At 41.2% G+C, this 20,971-nt stretch overlaps 1 protein-coding gene across 2 annotated transcripts in view; it reads left to right on the forward strand.

The window, feature by feature from the left end:
* Nucleotides 1–1,836: 1,836 nt before the first annotated feature.
* Nucleotides 1,837–20,971, forward strand: part of DNAH11 (dynein axonemal heavy chain 11) — a 197,197-nt gene continuing 178,062 nt past the window's right edge. For both annotated transcript variants that reach the window (XM_084896194.1, XM_084896193.1), the window contains exons 1-10: nt 1,837–2,048; nt 2,730–2,919; nt 4,235–4,334; nt 6,448–6,659; nt 10,607–10,840; nt 11,944–12,111; nt 15,505–15,621; nt 17,644–17,781; nt 18,336–18,460; nt 19,075–19,270. In XM_084896194.1, the coding sequence (XP_084752320.1) occupies nt 1,903–2,048; nt 2,730–2,919; nt 4,235–4,334; nt 6,448–6,659; nt 10,607–10,840; nt 11,944–12,111; nt 15,505–15,621; nt 17,644–17,781; nt 18,336–18,460; nt 19,075–19,270 (1,626 nt within the window). In that variant the 5' untranslated portion in view covers nt 1,837–1,902. The remainder of the gene's footprint in view (nt 2,049–2,729; nt 2,920–4,234; nt 4,335–6,447; nt 6,660–10,606; nt 10,841–11,943; nt 12,112–15,504; nt 15,622–17,643; nt 17,782–18,335; nt 18,461–19,074; nt 19,271–20,971) is intronic.

Consider the following 20,971-nt stretch of genomic DNA (forward strand, 5'->3'; position numbering starts at 1 on the left):
AGAGGTGAACGTGTCACCTACAAGGGCAGCATGGGCATTTTAGTGTTTTTCACGTGTGAAAAGTTTGCAGCAAGATTTACAGTCTTTAGGTCTCAGAGCCTCAGCGGAGTGCAAACGTGTTACCGGCTTCGCTGGATGAGGTCGTGTTATTCCTCGGGAGGCAGGATCCCAGAGAAGAGAGACAGTCACAGGAACTTGCCTTCGGGTGTTGTGAATTTTGAAACTTTTTGCCGTGCTACTTTTATAGTCATAGCTCATTTAAAAAGTTGTCCGTAGACAGGGAGATGGAACACTTCACTCCGGTAGGCATCCGGTTTTCCTTCTTTTTGCCAGCGGTCTAGCTACAAGTTAGATTCTGCTCGTTAACATGGAAGCTACATCTGGATTTAAACTAATTATCTTGTTCCTGTCTCAGATTCCTGTTTCAGATGCAAAACATAAACTTATTTATGTTGCCAAGAAGATTGCTAAAAGCACCGGCGTGAGCGATTTCCTTCAGACGGTTTTGTTTGGAGAAATCCCGGCCTCCTCTCTGGGACACGTCACTGCGTTCCTAGATGAGGTGATAGTCTCTCTTTAATATTCGAGTCTTTCGATGTCCTCAGGGACACTGGGGATTATTCGGGTCAGCTCTGTTTTTTTTTTGTTTGTTTGTTTGTTTTGGGGTGTGTGTGTTTTGTTTGTTTGTTTTTTAAGAGAGAGAAGGTAGAAGCCTGTGATCTCCTGAGCCAATGGATGGAGTGTAACAGCTTCTAGGCTGCTTCTCAAAGCAGCGGAGACCCACCGATGCTCATGTTCCACAGGTGGTATTTGTAGGATCATCTTTTTCTAAATAACGGCAGTCAATAAAAAGCAGCTTGAGTTGAACAGGCTCTTGTACTCAGCTAGAGGTTTTAAACTTTACATTCCGAGGAGAGACAACACTTTGGAAAGGGTTTTGGAAGTCAGGTTTTGATTCTTGTCAGTTTCTAAGTGGTTAAGAGTAACGGAAACAAAGGGTTAGGTATGGTTGCCTTCCTAGTCCCTCTCCTCTCCCCTTAACATCAGAGAGATGCCCCCCATGTGACTGGCACTTTCATGTGTACCAGAACCATCTGGGGATTCAGGGAGAGGCGGGCTGGCCAGGCTGTGTGGTGGGCTGGAACTGGGCATTTCCAGCCTGATGCAGGGGCTTTGAGGAACACGGTACTCAGCGACTGTTGTGGCCTCAGGGGTTCTCAAGCTCTGCTGAACATTAGAACCACCTGGGGAACTCCACCACATCCCTGACCCGGGCGCACCTCACACAAATTAGCGCCTGGCTTCCACCGGGATCGCCAGGTGATGCTCTTGTGCCCAGACATTGGGAACTGCTGGGCGAGGAGTTAGTAAGTCAGCTCTCAGCGCAGCCCTGCCAGCCGGGCTTGAGAAGGTTCATTTACTCTCGCCTCCATACGATTCAAAAAGATTTTTTTTTTTTTTTTCATGAATCTATCTGCCAATGTGCTCAGTTTGCATTCAGAAAGCAGTTTCCTTACTTGATGTGACTTCGCTTAACTTTGAGTTATTGAGAGCGTTCACCAGTGTTTGATAAATGGGCAAATGAACGAACAAGAAGTAGGTTATTGCCTCTTTGAAATAATTTGTCTCGTCTATGAATTCTAAATGGGTCGCTGATTTTTTACTTTTTTTTTTTTTTGAGATTTGATATCATAGGAACATCTTTATGAAATGAAGTGGTTTTGTTGCCCATTTTGTTTGACAAGAAAATCTTTAAGGAGCACCTTGTATGTAAATTAATTTATTGCTTTTAAACATGTTTTTTTTTTTTTTTTTTTTTTTTTTTTTCCTTTCTAGATTTTAGTGCCAATTCTTTCAAATAGGAACAACCATAAATCCTGGTCCTGTTTTATTTCACAAGATATGGAACGTCATGTAGAAGTCATAAAACATAAAATGCATATTTTAAGGGGTAAAATGTTGGGAAGAACTCTTCTACCAATTCCGACTATTGCAGGGAAATTTGACTTGAATGCGAAAACTCCAGGGACCCAGTACGTACTGACATGGTATATTCAGGGTAGTAAAATGGAGAGCCAACATACCCATTTGATATCAGACCTCTGGCAAATTGTTAGCAAAACTGAGAATTCTAACTACATCATGTTTTTAAAATAATGTTACCGGTATGCGGAAGCACTGTATGTATTATTTCCTTTCAAAGTATAGTTTTAAAAAAGCAAGCTACAAAAAAGCAAGCTGTAACAGTTGCCATGATGTCAAGAATATTCTTTCAGTAAAATGGCTTAGAGGCTATAATTTTTTTTTTTGCTTAACTGTGTTTTTTTAAAAAGTATTTTTTATTGATTTTTAGAGAGGGAGGGAGAGAGAGAGAGATAGAAACGTTGGTGAGAGAGAAACATCATCAATGGGCTGCTTCCTATACACCCCCTTCTGGGGATGGAGCATGCAACCCGGGCATGTGCCCTGACTGGGAATGGAACCAGTGACCTCTTGGATCATGGTTCGATGCTCAACCACTGAGCCACTCCGGCCCGGCAACAATGTTTTTTTAGTGTTAGAGAGATACCAGTGACAACTATGTCACAACTATGAATTCTAACATGGTCTGATTTTGAAGTGTTTCTATTTAGAAAACCAGTTTATGGGTACATAAAATAGCTGTTAAAACCCAAGCCCTATCTATATTTGGATAACATGGTTTGACTTTATTTTATCAATCCTTGCAGTTTGGAGCCAAATGAAAGGACAGTGCTCCATGCCATTGAATCAGTGGTCATTAAATGGTCACATCAAATCCAAGAAATTATAGAGAAAGATTCAGGGCAGCCCCTGCTGAATGGCCTTCACTCGAATCCTCAAACGGAACTGGATTTCTGGACAATGAGGAAAGAGAATCTATCATGTATTTATGACCAAGTAAGTAGAGAGCCTAGAAAGTGCTTCTGATTTGAATTTGAAGAATATTTGTAGCATTTGGCCTCTGGAGCAGTGATTTCCAAATAATTCTAAAAAATTAACCTACTGTCTTTGAAAGACTTAATAATTTGGTCTCTTTTTCTGAAGTGCTTTTTGGTATGCACTTTAAAAATGAATGGGGGTTAACATGAGTTTTGCCTTTTTTGAGAATATTTGGACAGCATTGGAGATAACTGGAAGCATCTTGTGGCACAGAAAAGGAGAGATTTCCCAGGGAAACTTCAAAGATGATATTTAATTAATCTAGTCAATTTAGTTTATTTGGGAAGGAATTTGGTCTTAGTGGAGAGACGGTTTGGGAGAGCTAACTTTGGTTCCTCTGTTGGGAATTTTCCTGACAAGTTACTCCATTTAATGTTCTAAAACTAAGGCATTTATTGTTATGTTTACAGGTCTCTCAGAGATTTCCTGAAACAGAGCAAGAAATTTTATGTGGAAACTAGAGGCCTGGTGCATGGATTCGTGTACGGGTGGGGTCCCTTGGCCTGGCCTGTGCCCTTTTGTAATCCGGGACTCCTTGGGGGATGTTGGAGAGCTGATTTTGTCCCAATCCTCACAGGCCAGGTGAGGGACCCCACTGATGCACAAATCTGTGCACCAGACATCTAGTATGCATATAAGACCTTTGGTTAATCTCTTCCCGCCCTGCTCCCTCTCCCATCCCTCGAGATTCATCAGTCTATTCCATGTTTCCATGCCTGTGGTTTCTGCTTTTGCGTTGAGCATCTGCCCCCTGGTGGTCAGTGCACGTCATAGCTTTTGGCCGGTCTGCGGTTGCTAAGGCTTTTACTAGTATATATATAGATTTTAATATTTTACCTGTGTACTAATAGGTAAATTATTTATAAAAATTAAAATTAAGAAAGCCAAGACAGCCCTAACTGGTTGGCTCAGTGGATAGAACATCAGCCCAGGTTCGATTCCAGTCAAGAGCATGTACCTTGGTTGCAGGCACATCCCCAATATGAGATGTGCAGGAGGCAGCTGATTGATGTTTCTCTCTCATTAATTTTTCTAATTCTCTATCCCTCTCCCTTCCTCTCTATAAAAAAATCAATAAAATATATTAGAAAAAAAAAAGCCAAGATGAAAATGCTATTTAAAAATTACTTTTGACTTGAAACCAGATATGTCTTTGAGGGTTAAATGCTGTATTGTTTATGAGTGGAATATAATTTAAATATTTTATTATGGAATGCATTTATTAGTCATTAATCTAGCTTATATTTGTTAATTTTTTTTTTTTCCAATTTAGCTTCAGGCTCCTACTGTCCTCAAAATGGTGAAGATCCTGAAAACGAAACAAAGCAGCTATTTCCCAGCTTTGAAGGACATTTTCACGGCTGTAAAAAATGGTAAGACTCGTTCCTTCGCCTTGCAAGCCCCTCATGACCTGGCAGTAGCCTGCTTATGAGACGATGGTACTTGGGTCTTTAATGATAATTCATCTTTAAAAAAATGTTTTATTGATCTTAGGGAGAGAGGAAGGGAGGGAGAGAGAGATAGAAACATCATAAGAGAAATATAACATTGATTAACTGCCTCCTGAACACCCCCTCCGGGATTGAGCCCACAACCTGGGCATGTGCCCTGACTGGGATTTGAACCAGTGACCTCTTGGTGGATGGGACAGTGCTCAACCACTGAACCATACCGGCTGGACAATAAATTTCTCTGAATCATCTGTACTTCCTCCTCTATTGATACTAGATTTTTAGGGTCTGTAGTAGGTACCTACCAGAGTGGCTCCAGGTGTAAGTTTTAATGAGAATGTGTGTATGTGAAGGAGAAAGGCCTTTGGTAATCAGCAGGGGATAAATCAAAGCCGAGCATAGAGATTTTCTAATCAACAGCTGGGCTGCAGTTACTCCAGTTATTCGTTAGTAGACTCTCTGAGTGGTGTAAGTACACCTACTGAGCTCGTAAGAACTCAAAGATGTCATCAGAGTTTTAGTGAAGATTAAATATACAGAGAAGAGCGTTTGGTTGGTGAATTTTGAACAGGTAATGCATGCACGTTGTTAAAACCCAGTAAGTATAAGAACTGATCCAGTGAAAAGTCTCCTTGGCCTCTCACTATCCAGTTGTTGTTTTTATCCTCACCAAGGATATGCTTATTAATTAAAGAGAGAGGGGAGGGAGTGAGAGAGAGCAATAGAGAGAGAGAAACACGGATGTGAGAAATAACATTGATTGGTTGCCTTCCGTATGTGTCCAACCAGAGATCAAACCTGCAGCCTAGGTATGTGCTCTGACGGGGAATCAAACCTGCAACCTTTGGGTGCATAGGAGCCACACCAACCAGGGCTCGCTATCCGGTTTTAGCCTCGCCCAGGGATAACACCCTCCCCAGTTTCTGGATTTCTGTTTGTGTTTTCTTAGGCACGGTTAAGCAAATATACATAGACACAATACTGAAGTTTTTTTAAAATTTATTTATTTTTTAATATATATTTTATTGATTTTTTACAGAGAGGAAGAGGGAGGGATAGTTAGAAACATTGATGAGGGAGAATCATCGATCAGCTTCCTCTTGCACACCCCCTACTGGGGATGTGCCCGCAACCAAGGTACATGCCCTTGACCGGAATCGAACCCGGGACCTTTCAGTTCGCAGGTCGATGCTCTTATCCATTGAGCCAAACTGGTTTTGGCCAATACTGAAGTTTTAGGTGATAAAATTATAAGATAATATGAACAAGTAACTATTATTTGTTTTTAACATTAGAAAATTTTATTTTTTCTTAAGTAACATGTGGAAGGTTAGGAATACTTGAAATTTACTTTGGAAATGTTTTGATAACATTTTAGGGCTTTTTCCATGAATTCTATTTGAAAAGGGGCAATAGATGAGGGAGATATTTGGGATATTTGGGAGTGGGGGGAGGTCTGTCAGATCTGGATTCCTGTCCCATATTAAGTTTGCTGAGCTTCTGGCTTTTATTGGGCAAACTGGCATATTGACACCTTTCTTGCAGAATTGTTGGGAGAATCAGAGCAAGTTATATTATTATGATTAATAATATAGTAGAAAATTGCCCAGTCACTGCCTGAGTTAGGCTCATAGGACACTGGAATGAGGCCACAGATGATTACATTGTTAGTCCAAGTCCCTAGGAGGAATGAACATTCTAGTGATGAAGCTTGTAATCCCAACCATACAGGGACAACTTCACAGAGATGTTTTACGCCCCATTTCCCTCGAGCTATTGATACATCCCTTTCTTTAGACTCTGGGATTCTTGCCCACGTAATCTGCCGTCACAGTTTACTTGTGCTGTGTGAGTAGCTACCCCAGGGCGCTCCTGAACAGCGGTCCCAGATGGACTGGGTGTAAAGGCTTCCAAACCTGTCCCGTGTCAGTTGCGGGATGAGTGATCTGAACCATGAGCCCAGCCATGTTGCTCTGCACTGTCCCCGGGAGCTTGGGAAGTGAGGTGAGACGTGACCATGGCTTTCTCTCCGCAGCTCTCCTCGAGGCCCAGGACGTGGCGCTCTACCTGAGACCGCTGCGGAGACACATCCAGTGTCTCCAGGAGACGGAGTTCCCACAGACCCGGGGTCTGATCGCCCCGTTATTTCACACCATCTGCCTGATCTGGAGCCATTCTGAGTTCTACAACACCCCTGCTCGGGTCATAGTGTTGTTGCAAGAGTTTTGTAATCTCTTCATCGATCAGGTATGCAGCATTGAAAATAGGAAAGAGAGGAATGATTGCCACGTGGTAGGTTTTATTAGGCCAATGAAGAATGAATTAGCCCAGTCTACAGTCCGAATATACTACTTTTCTCTTTCTTTTTGTAGAAAGGGCTTTTATGGTGAAGGGCCAGGTGACCTTTCATCCTAAATAGCTAAGGAGCTCTGGACATAAGTCAAATACATTTCAAAGGACAGGCTGTTAATGAATTTTGTTTGTCTAATATCACCGTTTCTTCAAAGAGATTTAAGACTACTTCTAATAAAAGGCAGCTATACATAGTGCTGTGTAGCTTTTTCTTGGGTTTCCTCAGGAACACTGGCTGGTGGAAGACTTTTAGAAAGTAAAGTAAGTTAAGAGAATCTGGATGGAAAAAATTATCCTCAAAAAATAGTGAAATTGTATTAATGGAATTCTGATTAATGGAATTCTGAATTGTGGATTTTTAAAAATATATATATACTTTATTGATTTTTTACAGAGAAGAAGAGAGAGGAATAGAGAGTTAGAAACATCAATGAGAGAGAAACATTGATCAGCTGCCTCCTGCACATCCCCTACTGGGGATGTGCCCGCAACCAAGGTACAAGCCCTTGACCTGAATCGAACCCGGGACCTTTCGGTCCGCAGGCAGATGCCCTATCCCCTGAGCTAAACCGGTTTCAGCTAATTGTGGATTTTTAAAAATCTCTTGTTTACAATTGCTTCTCTACTCTTTAGTCAACTTGAAAAACGTTAGAAAAAATAAACTGCTTCTGCATTCTTTCTGTGTAAACATTCATTCTTCTCCTGGCCTTGATATCAGAGGATGTTATATAACCTGAGAGCTGAAAGATACTTGTGGTGGTTCTTAGCCAGAGCGTGTGTCTTAGTCTGCTTGAGCTGCCAGAACAAAATGCCATAGACTGGGTGGCTTTATTTTCCGAAATTGTCTACTCACACTTCTGGAGGCCGGGAGCCAGATGAAGGTGCCCACGTGGGCACGTTCCGGTGAGAGCTCTCTTCCTGATTTGCAGATGGCTGCCTTCCCTCTGTGTCCTCTTTCTTCTTTTAGCAGATTTGGGGTCCCACCCATCAGACCTCATTTGATTCCTTTAATTACTTCTCAAAGACCTTGTCTCCAGGTACAATCATATTGGTGGTTAGGGCTTCAACATTTGAATTTTTAGGGACACAATTTAGTCCATAGCAGGGCATGTGTCTCAACCAAATGCCAGAGAATCAGGATCTGTGTATGCGGCTTAGCCTTTGAGTTGTTAGAAGGCTTCCCACCAAAATTGGATCTCCTTCGGCTGCAACTGACAAACCAGAGTGAAAAGCAGCCAGAAGTGTGTAAGTTTGTGTGACCCTGACACACAAACGTCTCAGAGTGCGGTGACTTCACGAGTAGCCTGTTCCCAGAGGCGGCCTGACCATCCCAGAGCTTCCCCCAGGCTATAGGCGGCTGGTTTGTGTTTGAATCTGTTCTCAGACTCTCACCACAGGCTGCGAGGTGGTTTGTGGTCGCCCCAGATGTGTGCCCTGGCTGGAGAGGAACTTCCTGGGAACTTCCTGTCTTCTTTCTAGTTCTGGTTTGTGTGTGTTATTTCTGCGCCCAGAGCAATCATGGTGGCCAAGGAGGTAGGCTCTTTTGGAAAGGCCTGAGTGATTTGCTAGAGGAGAGTGGGTGCCGATGGTTGACTCTAAGTCACTGATCTAGGCTCATGCTTCCCAGTGGTTTTCACCTCTAGCTCATAGAGAAAATGAAAAGTTTTTCTTTGTAGAGAGGGGTAAATTGGAAGGCCTTTAAGAGCCTGGAATGCCTGCTCATAGTCAAGACACAAACAGCTTGGGGCTTCTGCTGCTCCAGTGGCCTTCCTAAGTAATGAAGAGAACAGTTTTGTAGGATAAATTGTTTGGGGAACTGTGTTTCCATCCAGCCCCTGGTTGTGTGTGTGTGTGTGTATTTTTTCAGATGAATTAACTTAGACCTGGAAGGTAACATCGTTTGCTCAATTTCTCCCAGAATGTAGGGGGAAATCCAGAGTAGAGAACAGGTGTCCTGACATGCAGATAAGAGTTTCTGGTCTATGACATGGAGTTACTAACAGGCTTATTATTTTCTCTCCGTTTCTGAAGAGGCGGAGTGATATATGGAAAGTATATTGGATGCAGACCAACGTAGATTCAAATCTAATGGAACCCCTTGAGGGAAGTTAAATTACTTCCCTGAGCCTCAGTTTCCATATCAATAAGTACAGATAATGCCTAGCCCATGGCTATTGTGAGGATCAAAGGGGATAACCTAAGTGAGTGTCCAGTGTGGCATTTAATAGAAGCTCAAAGAAGTTGGTTCCAAACTTTTGACTTACAGATAATTGAAGCTATTGATTGGAAATAGCAGGGCAGTTCCTTGTATATTTTATCTCCAGCTGTATTCTATTTCTCTTTCTCTGTTACATGAGCTCAGTTGTTGCTCTGTTGTTAAGCATGATCACTATTGCAGGGTCAATGACCATTCCCACCACTTCTCTGAAACCCCGTATCCTCATTTTGAGACTATGTCCTGTTTGTGTATAAATCCCAAAGGTGGTCACGCATTGTTGTCTGTGGCTTGTAAGAAATCCTAGTTACCAATAGATCTGTAAACCTGTTATCCCTGGACCCTCGTCTGTGTCGATGGCCAGAGTTTGCCAAGCTCCCAAAGAAATAATGTGGCTTCTCTAGTTCCTTAGTTACTGTTCCTGACTTCTGTCCAAAGGTTCTGTTGACCTGATTCTTGATTCTTCAAGTGGACTGGTAGTAAATCTGCCCCAACATGTTAGGAATAAAAAAATCAGCAATGAGCCAACTTTTATTATACCTAGGTACCCTGAAGAGCTAAACTCTCCTGCTCGCTCACAAGTTGTTTGCTGTTTTCTGATTTTATTTTTTTAAATATTTAACAAATATGGTATAATGCCTGTTATTTGCCAGGAATTCTTTTAAACCCTTTACAGAAATTCACTGACAAAGGTGCTAGTAGATCCATTTTACATTTAAACAATAATAACTGCAACCTTTAAAAACCCCAGAGAAGGTAAATAGCTTCCTCTAGAGCACCCAGCTGTAAGTGGTGGAGTTCTTAATTCATTATGCTTTGCTTCCTATTTTAAAATATGTTTTGTTTTTTAATTACAACACAATATGTGGTGTACTAATAATAATAAAATTCTCATTGCATAAAATTTGTAACAATAGAAATAGTCCTGTTCTATCAGCCTAAAACTTAGCATTTTTTATTTTTCTTTCTCCCTAAATTATATATATATGTAATTTATGTATTTTATCATACATATAACTTTACTTTTACTAGATTCTTCAAAAATGATATTTAAAAATATGTTTTTATTGATTTCAGAGAGAAAGAGAGGGGGAAAGAAAGGTAGAAACATCAATGATGGAGTATATTGATCGGCTGCCTCCTGCACACCCCCAACCACGGATCGAGCCCACAACCTGGGCATGTGCCTTGACTTGGAAATTGAACCATGATCTACTGTTTCAGAGGTCATTGCTCAACCATTGAGTCATGCTGGCCTGGCTGGCTTGTGTATTTCTTTGTATGAGAAGAGATCATATAGAGTATTTGCTGGCAGGAATACCTATGCAAATTCTGTTTACACAGTTGGTTGTATCCATGAAGCTTAGCAGTTATTGCTAGAATGTATAAATCAAGAAATGTTAATCATCTGTAGATTATTCTAATGTATGTTATTGCAACCCAAATGCCTGAACTTCTAGAATTTATGCTTTCTGTTTCACAGCATTGCTGGCCCAATTTATTGAAAACTAATTGAAAAAAAATATTTCAATATAAAATAAAATGAAATGATTTATTGAAACAGATGTTTTCAGTAAAGAATTATTGAACACATTTTTGATCATTGTTTCCTTTCATTAAACCGTAGGCGACAGTCTACCTTTCACCTGAAGACCTTTTGAAAGGAGAAGTTGAAGACTCCCTGGAAAAGGTGCAGGTGGCCATTAACATCTTAAAGACTTTCAAAAGCTCTTTTTTCAACTACAGAGAAGTCCTGGCAAACTATTTCATGGGAAACAAGGAGGTGAAACCTTGGGATTTCCAGTCTCAGCTGGTGTTTTGTAGATTTGACAAATTTCTTGACCGTTGCATGAAAATGGAGGTATGCATTTCTTGACTTGTAATTTATTCATGTTGTTGATGGCTTCAAAAATCCTGTTAGTTTTTTATATAATTTGGGAACAGTTTATTTAGTGGAAGGTGGGAGGTTTCCTTTTTTAGTGTTCTCATGAGGAGCTCAAGACCAGGGCTATAAAGATAGATTTAAAAGCTTTACTTTGACTTCTTTAAAAAAAAATTGTTTTGATTCTTTTATTACACTGGGAGTAAGTGAACCCTTTTCACTACCCAGTGCCCCTTTACTTACTAAGCTTCTGGAAGGCTGTTGTAAATCAGGAATCTGTAAACTAATCCACCCTTTTAAAAATATGTTTAATGTTTGATATAGGGATTCCATACTTGAAAACCTTTGGATAATCTAAAATAATTGCACTATCTATTAGTATATGACTGTAAGTATATTATGCTATATGAATAACCATAACTGAAAAGCCAAATATGAATAACTGAAAGCCAAATGAAATGAATACACACACTTGTGTACACATTCACGCACGTGTAGCATGGAGCTAACTGGCTAAGGTTTCTTTTTAAAGTTGTAACTAGTGGCACTACCTTATTTTCTTTGTAAAGCTCTTCCTAGCAAGTTTGGGCTTTTTTTGTTTATGTAAGATTGGTTGAGTTTCATTGAAAATTAAAGCTTCACGTTTTGATAACTCTCATTATCACATAATCAGCCTGAGTTTCTCTTAAAGTGTGAAGGTTAAATGCCTAACTGTGGCCCGCGAGTCTCACTCTCATAACGTTCCCTGAAGCTGATTAAGAGACAGCTCATTCATTGCAAAGGGTGGGTGAGTTTTGGATATTACCTGGGGGTCAGATTCATTATTAAAAGGCTGTAAAGTTAGAGAGTCATATGTTTAGCCATGGTAAGCTAGGTTTGCCTGTACAGTAAATATGAAAACGGGAGTATGATTTTAAAAATGGGCAGTGACTTTGTTCAGCTAAATCATTCCTATTTATATGCTGTCATGTCCGTGTCCATTAACTCACAGATTTTGAATGCTTGAAAATATTCTTTTTTCCTGCTCAGGAAGGTGGAAAGATCTTTACTGTTCTGTGTTTTTGTTTGTTTTTTTTCCAAAGGATATATTTGTTACCATATTGGAATTTGAAAAGCTGGAGAGGCTTGAATTTGGTGGCACCAAGGGAGCTATTCTGAATGGACAAGTCCGTGAGATGAGTGAAGAATTTATGGAACTCTGTAAAATTTTTAAACAGAGCACTTACGACCCATCCGATTTCAATAACATGGTAATATTGTACCCTTGCATTTTTATTTTTTAGAATCCTGTCATTTTAAAGTTGGAAATGACGGTAGGCCACAGTGATAATAGGTACCATCCGGTCTGGTCTCTCTAGGATGAAGGAGGTTAAGGGATGCACAGTCTCCAACAGGGACCAGGAAATAGTCCGGTGTATTTCCGTTTAGAACTGTTTCAAACATAGCAGGAGACCTGAGCCGAGGCTTGTTCCTTCCTTCCTTCCTTCCTTCCTTCCTTCCTTCCTTCCTTTCTTTCTTTTTTAAAAATGTATTTTATTGATTTTTTACAGAGAGGAAGAGAGAGGGATGGAGAGTTAGAAACATCGATGAGAGAGAAGCATCGATTAGCTGCCTCTTGCACACCCCCTACTGGGGATGTGCCCGCAACCAAGGTACATGCCCTTGACCGGAATCGAACCTGGGACCTTTCAGTCTGCAGGCCAATGCTCTATCTACTGAGCCAAACCAGTTTCAGCTGAGGGCTTGTTTCTTGATGGTGCATCTCAAACTTGTGAAACCAAGCCCCTGTTTTACTGCTCCCCAAACCTCCTCTTTCCATCTTCTCCCACTCATTAAGTGACACATATAATGGGCTGCTTCGTGCATAGCCTGGGAGTCATCCATGATCCCGCTCTTTCTCTCGTGCCAAGCCTCAGGCTCAGACAGGTAGAAGCTGGTCACGTCCTCAGATCTCCTCTCCTGATCTGGATGATGCCCCCTCCCCCCACAACTGCCCTCTCAGCCCCTGTCTTGGCATCGTTAGGGTTGGTTTTCACTCAGCAGCTTGAGTGAGTTGTGCCTTTTAGGAACTAAGTGCAACCATATAATTTCTCTTGATAAAACTATTCATTTCCTGTGCCACTAATAAGGGGCAGTTTTGCAGTTCAGGATATAGAAAAACTTCGTAATGGTTCTTTAGTAATACCAGCATATCACTTACTCTTTAATAATTCTTTAACAAATATTTATTGCAAAACAGCTATGTGCTGGGAGCCTCTTTAAACATTGGCACTACAATTGAGAAATAAAACAAACAAACCTGGCTATTGTACTCAGCTCACAATGATGGAGGGCACAGGTAGGCAGTGAAGCAGACTGCTGCCAGAGAGCCTCTTCCCAGCGGGGAAAGGATGCGGAAAGGGAACAACGATAAATAGAAGTGAAGAGTAAACAGAAACGAAAGGGGTGAAGAGTAGTCAAAATGCAAGGGGTTAACAGAAAATCGTGTTACGCCGAGTGGGAACGTGGTTAGACCCTGGAGTGTGGAAGGGGGAGAGGCGCTGGAGGAACTGAGGGTGTAAATGACAAGGGAAGGGCCTCATGGATGACAAGACGTGGAGACTTTATGTTAAGAAATCTGGGGTCCCAAAACACTATTGCGAATTGGAGGATTATGATGGGAAGAGGGACCTGATCAGGCTTCCGGTTTAGAAAGCTTGTGTAGACGTGATCAGGCTTCCGGTTTAGAAAGCTTGTGCAGTTTGGAGAGCCATTCGGTGAGACAAGACCAGAGGCAAAGAGAGTGGTTAGCGAGTGGTGAACAGAAACCGGACAAGCGGGCACTGTGGTCCGGGCAGGGTGATGCCCGCAGGCCGGGAGAACAGTGGACATAGTCAAGAGGTGGCGCAGAGAAAAGCCTGGTAGCCCTTGGCCAAGAGAGAAAGGAGTCCAAGAGATGGCCCCCACGCCTGTCGGGGTGTATGCCAAAGGAGAGCTGCTTCAGAGAGGGGTGCGTGCGTTCAGATGCATGCGACGGGCGTCTGCATGATCTGGGGGCCTCTCCGGGGGAGAGGTGCGATGGACCATCTGACTTTGGGCTGGGAGAGAGCGGGAGAGAGACCCAGAGCAGAGATGAGCCCTTTCCCTTCCTGAGATATTACTTACAAAGGGTTCAAACCATGTTTGCGGATCTTCAGTAGCACGTTCCTCGTTGCCATACCGAGAAGAGGGATTTGCGAGGCTTGTTACAGCTTGTTGGGAAGGCGTGTTGACTTGGAGAAGTCAGTGACCCTTGAATGAAGAGACCGTTGGGCTGTAATTGAGGAGAGCTGGAGACTTCTCGGTGTTAAATGTAACAGTGCGGTCTGCGACACACCGTGCCCTGGAGTGCTGTCGCCACACCCGTGTTCGAAGCGTGTTCAGTTCCCAGAAGGTGCTTCCCTTCATGGAAATGTCATGGTTGGAGCATGGGCTCCAGAGTGAGGTTGCCGGGCTTCACATTCCGGCCCAGCCCTCTGCCAGGGGTGTGCCTGCGGGTGGATCATTTAACTGCTCTGAGTTTGTTTTGTTGCCTATCAAATGGAAAAAAAAAAATATTGCCCACATCATATGTTGTGAGACTTGAGTTAATAGTGTAAAGCAGCCGAAACCGGTTTGGCTCAGTGGATAGAGCGTTGGCCTGCAGACTGGAGGGTCCCAGGTTCGATTCCGGTCAAGGGCATGTACCTTGATTGCGGTGGGGAGTGTGCAGGAGGCAGCTGATCGATCATTCTCTCTCATCGATGTTTCTGACTCTCTCCCTTTCTCTCTGTGGAAAATCAATAAAAAATGTTTTTTTAAAAATAGTGTAAAGCATTTAGAACAGAAAACCGAGTACATGTCAGCCGCCGTCATTATTTCTGTTGTGAATAGATGGAGGGTCAGTTTCCAGAGGCAGCAAAGACGTTATTGTGTTAAATGGGGGGGCTCGCACCCAAGGGCCACGAGGCTGGGGATCCAGGGCTGTGGCTTTCTGGGCGGCTCCATGGAGCCTGGGCATTGCGGTACTGAGCCGAGGATGGTTACCCCCTGGTGCTCTCTCCCTATGAGCGTGGGCGGCTGTGTACTGGGAGGAAACTGGGGGTTGCTGACTGCATACTGATAACATGCGGAGACATGCAAGGGTGTTTTGTGTTTCATCTTCCTCCCGAGTGATGCTTCTTTCCAGACCTGTGATTTCATTTCTCACCTGAAGACACAGGGTCTCCCAGGAGGGTTTCTGCTCTGTGCAAAACAAAATGAAAAAGTTTTGTATGGGAATGGATAGCTATACTGAGGTTGCAGTGAACATGGGTTCTGTTTTCTCTTCTGGAAGACTCGGCTTTTTCGTTTATAATCCAAATGGATTGAGAGGAGGACAGACGGGTGGGTCCGAGCCCTGACGTGGGGTGTGCACGGGGGAAAGATGGGCTGACGGTGCTGAGGGTTCGGTGTTCCTGGAAGGCAGCCACAGGGCAGTTGCTCCGATGTAGGCCTTTCTTGGTCTGCCCTGGGGTCCTGCTATGAAAATACATTCTCTCAGGAAGAGCCGGCAGACAGGAGGGAGGTGGATTACACTTGTAGGATTGCTGTTTCCACTCCTGGCCTCTTTCCTGTAAACTGATATTTCACTTTGATATTTACAGGAATTCGAAAGTGACTATGCTGTGTTTAAATCCAAAACTTTGGATTTTGACAGAAGGCTTGGAACAATTCTTTGCGAAGGTTTCTTTAACTGCAATGGTTTGGAGGCGGCATTTAAGGTTGGTTCTGAAGAAGCTATCCTAATAATAAATCACTAGTGAATAATTTGGACTGCTAGATGAAGGGATTGAGCGCATGCCTTTCTGATCCAGGTAAGCTGTTAACTGGCCACCGTCTTCATATTCAGCTCACTGAATTATGAGCTTTGAATTATCCACTAGGGAATAATGAAGTTTACTTTGGACAAGGACAGGACATTTAACTATTGATTTTTTTTTTTTTTTGCATTCAGTCTTTTAGGTCTCAACACCTTGAGAGCAAGTTTGGCATGGCCTATGAAATAGCGATTCAAAATTAAGCCACAGTGAAAAGTGAAAACTACCTGTTAATTCAAGAGTTCTTCCTCCTACCCCCATTTTTACATAGGTTGGGTACACTTGCCTACTTTATTGCTCAGACTAAAACAAATAGCAGCTTATGTACTGACTTTTATCAGGTATAAGACACGTTGATTATCAGACACACGATTATTTTGTGTATTAGTGAAGAAAAAATGTCAAAAAGGTATGCCATTGATGATTAACATGGTCCAATTTTGGAGGTGTGAAAACAAGAAAGAATGTCAGTGATAGAACTGATGGAATATGGTATGTGTGTATTCAGAGCTGTATGAAAGAAAGGCATGTTGGTAGTCCTCCCAGAGGGAAAGTTTAAGGTAGGAACTAGGGACGTCCTGTGGAGATGTGCTTGTCAAAGAAGAGAACTGCAAGCCAAGTACAGATTCAGATGATATCGCAAAAGAGGCTTCCACACCGGGAGAAGCAGAGCTGGAGAACCGTGGGCACGGTTCGCTGGCAATGGCAGTGCAGTGTAGCAGACACAGGCGTAATACGAGATTTGTTTGGTTTTGACCCTCACATTCAGATGAGTTGGTCAGATGGTGGTGAAATAGTTTGTCTTCTGACCCCCGTCAAGCATTTTAACACAAATTCATGGGGAATCAAATACTTCTTTGGTGTTTTTTTGTTTTCAGAGCTCTGGGATGAAATAGATGCCCCTGGCCAAAATACATAGCCTCGTTGTTATAAAATAGCACCCCTTGTAATCCCATCTCTCAGAAAGATTCTTAGACTTCATACTGCCACACTCTTTCCTGGACTAGATATGCATACATAATTCTCTTTGACAAAAACGGCCTTTTCTGATCCCCTTTGCTAACCTTTTCCACTTAGCAGTGAATCATAAATGTTTTCTTGCCTTCTTTTTCGTTGTAGTTGATCACATTCTCTGCTCCTGGAGCTCCTTGTTGGTGTGTTTATATAACTGGGAGAAAGATGCAGAGGGAAGTCTTAGTTACAAAGGCTCCTATCTTTTCTAATTCGGGTCTTTTCCCTTCTCACATCCATTAATACGGATTCCATTCCAGTGTATGCCAGCTATTTTTTTTCTGAATAGTTTTATCTTAGTGCCATGAATTTTTATTTAACTTCCATCTATTTGCCCCTTGTCTACGGAAACCTATACGATGAGCCCCCGCCTCCATGCTGTGCAGGGCAGGACACGGTCTTATGGTTTGGGCTGTATTTAGATTACCGCGATGGCCCGTGGGAGGCAGACACTGAACCGCTGCTTGAAGTGAGGCGGACTGACGGGAATCAGAGTGTTGAAATGACACCCTGATGGGGAACTGCAGGAGGAGAAGAACAGCATGACAGGGTTGTGCATTTAGGGTGAAGATTTCTACCATTGATATTGGATGATGAACTCTGACCCTTGCAGTTGTGTCCCATTAATGTGAAAGGGAAACATCAATTGGTTGCCTCCTGTATGTGCCCTGACCAGGGATGTAACCTGCAACCTTTTCAGTGTGTAGGATGCCACTCAAACCAACTAAGTCTCCTGCAGGGCAAGTTTCAGATTTGCAGGTATTGCAGAATACTTGTAGGATTCTAGATTTTTGCTCTATCTCTAGTTGTGTAGGAGATATAAGGGGAGAAACAGTGAGTTGAGTATTTATATTAAAAACTCATGGTTCTTAACCATTCTTTAACTTTTTTTTTTTTTAATTTTTTTTTTTTTAGCTTTTGACCATATTTGGGAATTTTCTAGAGAAACCAGTTGTCATGGAAATTTTCAGCCCACATTATAGCTCACTGGTGCACATGTTTAATGCGGAGTTGGATATGTGTAAGCAACTGTATAATGAACATGTGAAACAGGTAAGTGAGGAACGAAGTGGGGCAATACACAGCATCATATTTGTGGGTCAGGCCTGTCTATTAAGATTTTACATAATGATGTCTGCTTTATTTAATTGGGTTTCTTATGGCAATGAAGAACCTATTTGAGGACCATTACTTGTCTACTTATCAAGTCACTTAATACATGTCTATAATAATGGAAGGTAATATGCTAATTGGACTAGATGTCCTTCCGGATGTCATTCCCAACATCTTTCCTGACGAAGCCGGGCCTACGGACGGTTTGAGGGAAGCCAGCCCAGGTCCTGGTGGCCAGAGGAGGGAAGCAGCCTGGGTCCTGGGTCCCAGGTCCCAGGTGCCTGCTGGGGGCCAGAGGAAAGTCCGGTTCCCGAATGCCTGCCAGTGGCCTGAGGGAAGCTGGTGCCAGCAGCTGGGGGAAGGAAGGCCTACTCTTGCATGCATCAGGCCTCTAGTATTTTATATATTTGCCCTGTAATGAATAATGGCTTACAAGGTTGGAATGCATTCTGATTAAATGCTCCCTTCCTTTTTACCAAAATAACCATTTGCAGATTGAATGTGGAAATGTAGTTCTTAACAAGAACATGCCATTTACCTCAGGAAATATCAAGTGGGCTAAAGAGGTCCTGGACCGACTCCAGATGTTTTGGTCAAACTTCGAATCTCTCCAGTATCTGTGAGTAGTCAGGCTTATTTCACAGTGAAAAACACCATCATTCTACAGGTAATTTCTATCCAGAGCAGGAGCTGTTCATGTTAGCAGTTCATTTCCTTTAACTTTTTTCTTTGGCGGGACTCATGGAGGAGGATTCATCCCCATGATTTTGGAATATGTTTAATGGGACTTATAACTTCATTTAGTTCCATGTTTTCAATCCTTATCCTTTTTTTCTTTTCACCCAAAATATGTTTGTAGTTTTTTTGTTACTGTTTCTCTTTTCTTACTTTCTTACTTTCTTTCTTTCTTTCTTTCTTTCTTTCTTTCTTTCTTTCTTTCTTTTTTTTTTTTTTTTTTTAAATAACTACTAATATTCCTCTTATTTTATGGACTTCTGTACCTCTCTCTTTTATTTGTAGGAATGGGTACCTTGTTGCTGTTGGCAAAAACCTTGGAGTTCCATTCATTCAATGACTATATCTTCTAAGGCAAAGACAATTATAGAATTATTTGGCCTTTATTGCTTCTCTTCCTGATTTTTTTGTGGTGTGTTTTGTTATACTTTGTATTGTATATTATTGTGAAGTAGTTAAGCTGAAGTTTATCTAATATATAGAGTCATTTTCCTTCAGATTTTTACAAGGTCCTGATGATGCCTCAGTTCATCAGAAGTATGTTGAAATGACAGCTCTGCTAGACCAATTTGAAAATCGTATCTATAATGAATGGAAAAATAATGTGGATGAAATCTGTGAATTCAATTTGAATCAACCCTTGATTAAATTCAGTGCCATAAATGGTCTTCTCAGTGTCAACTTTGACCCAAAGGTAGGGGTTTGATGTTTTAAAGATGTTTAACAGAAGTAATTTTTATTGTAAGCATATTTCTGATACTTCCAATCATTTATGTTTTGTGAGAATGTCAATGCTATGAGGAATATAACTAAAAAACAACCTGTAATAGGTCTTTGCTTTAGAGATTGTTTCCCAAATTTGTTATTTACTCCTCTCAGTTTTGCCTCTTAAGTATTCATCTACCATTTTCACATTTGCTTGGAAAGTTGGTACATTTCATTTTATCTTTGTGTTCTGTGTTTCTAACATACTGTCTGGCACTTGGTAATACTTAATGTTAACTCAACTGAATAGAATCATTAGTCTTTTATTGTGTTTTCTGGATTGAATTATATTCACAGTACAAATGAAAGTAGTTTTATTTATTTTTATTTTATTACTTTAAAAAAATATATTTTATTGATTTTTAACAGAGAGAAAGGGAGAGAAATAGCTAGAAACGTCGATGAGAGAGAAACATCGACCAGCTGCCTCTTGCACACCCCCTACCGGGGATGTGCCCACAACCAAGGTACATGCCCTTGACCGGAATTGAACCTGGGACCTTTCAGTCCGCAGACCGACGCTCTACCACTGAGCCAAACCGGGTTCGGCGAAAGTAGTTTTAGTTAATAAAAATTTTATCATGTAAGTTAAGATTTGGGGAATCCACAGATTGTATGGAATGAAAGACCGTTAGTCATACTGTGGATGGACAGTGGTAAATTTTGATGTCATAATATCCTTCAAAGAAACAATAAACTTGAATATGTTAGTTAAATGATGGTAATTTTTATCAAGACAATTTTCAAAAAATGTAAAACAACATATAAATGCCAAAAATAATATTGACAGATAAATAATATCCAGAAAAATTACCCTTATTGAACATATCTTTTATCCATGATAAATCACAAACAAAAAGAAATTTCATGTTTTCTCACATCATTAACATGTTAAAGTACGGTTGTTTCAGTAGCAATTATGTGTGTGTGTGTGTGTGTGTGTGTGTATATTTAGACATAATGACTATAGGTGCATACTTGTATATATGGTGATACTATGTATATATTTTAAACAACCTGTCTCCAAGTCTGATGGCTTGGGAGTCACAAAGGAAGCTTTATGTTTTTCTGTTTGTCTACAATTGTATACTTAACTAAGCTTAGAGCACTAGTTAAGTATACAATTTTACCTATATGTTCCCAAAAATTCTAGTTTAGCACTTCTTAGTTGGGATTTAGGAATCTGTGTTTTAACAACTCCACCAGGTGATTCTCATCATGAGAGAAGGTTGGGAAACACTGCTCTACAGGAAAGGACAAGCATATCAGAATATCCATTTCTAAATTGCTGTTACAAAAAGAGACTAATGACACATTTAGCTGAATTTTTAGTTAGTGAAGATTATATATTCACTTTTAGCTATTGCCCTGTTTTTAATGACTGCTCGAATATATGAGAAAGTTAGCCTCCATGAGTTTGTTATAATCTGTACCCAACTTATGATCTGTTTCCCTAGAAAATTACAGTAAATACCATCACTTAATTTAGTTTGTAAACCTCAGCACACATATACACATATATGGCCTGAGGATTCCTGCTACTTCTGATTCCATAAAACCATTATGTAGAAATGAAATTCCTGAAATTCCTGAGGTGTTTTAGGGTAATGCCTATATTTCTCCCTGAAAA

The sequence above is a fragment of the Pipistrellus hanaki genome, assembly GCF_964339955.1.
Source record: "Pipistrellus hanaki genome assembly, chromosome: 10".
NCBI lineage: Eukaryota > Metazoa > Chordata > Mammalia > Chiroptera > Vespertilionidae > Pipistrellus > Pipistrellus hanaki.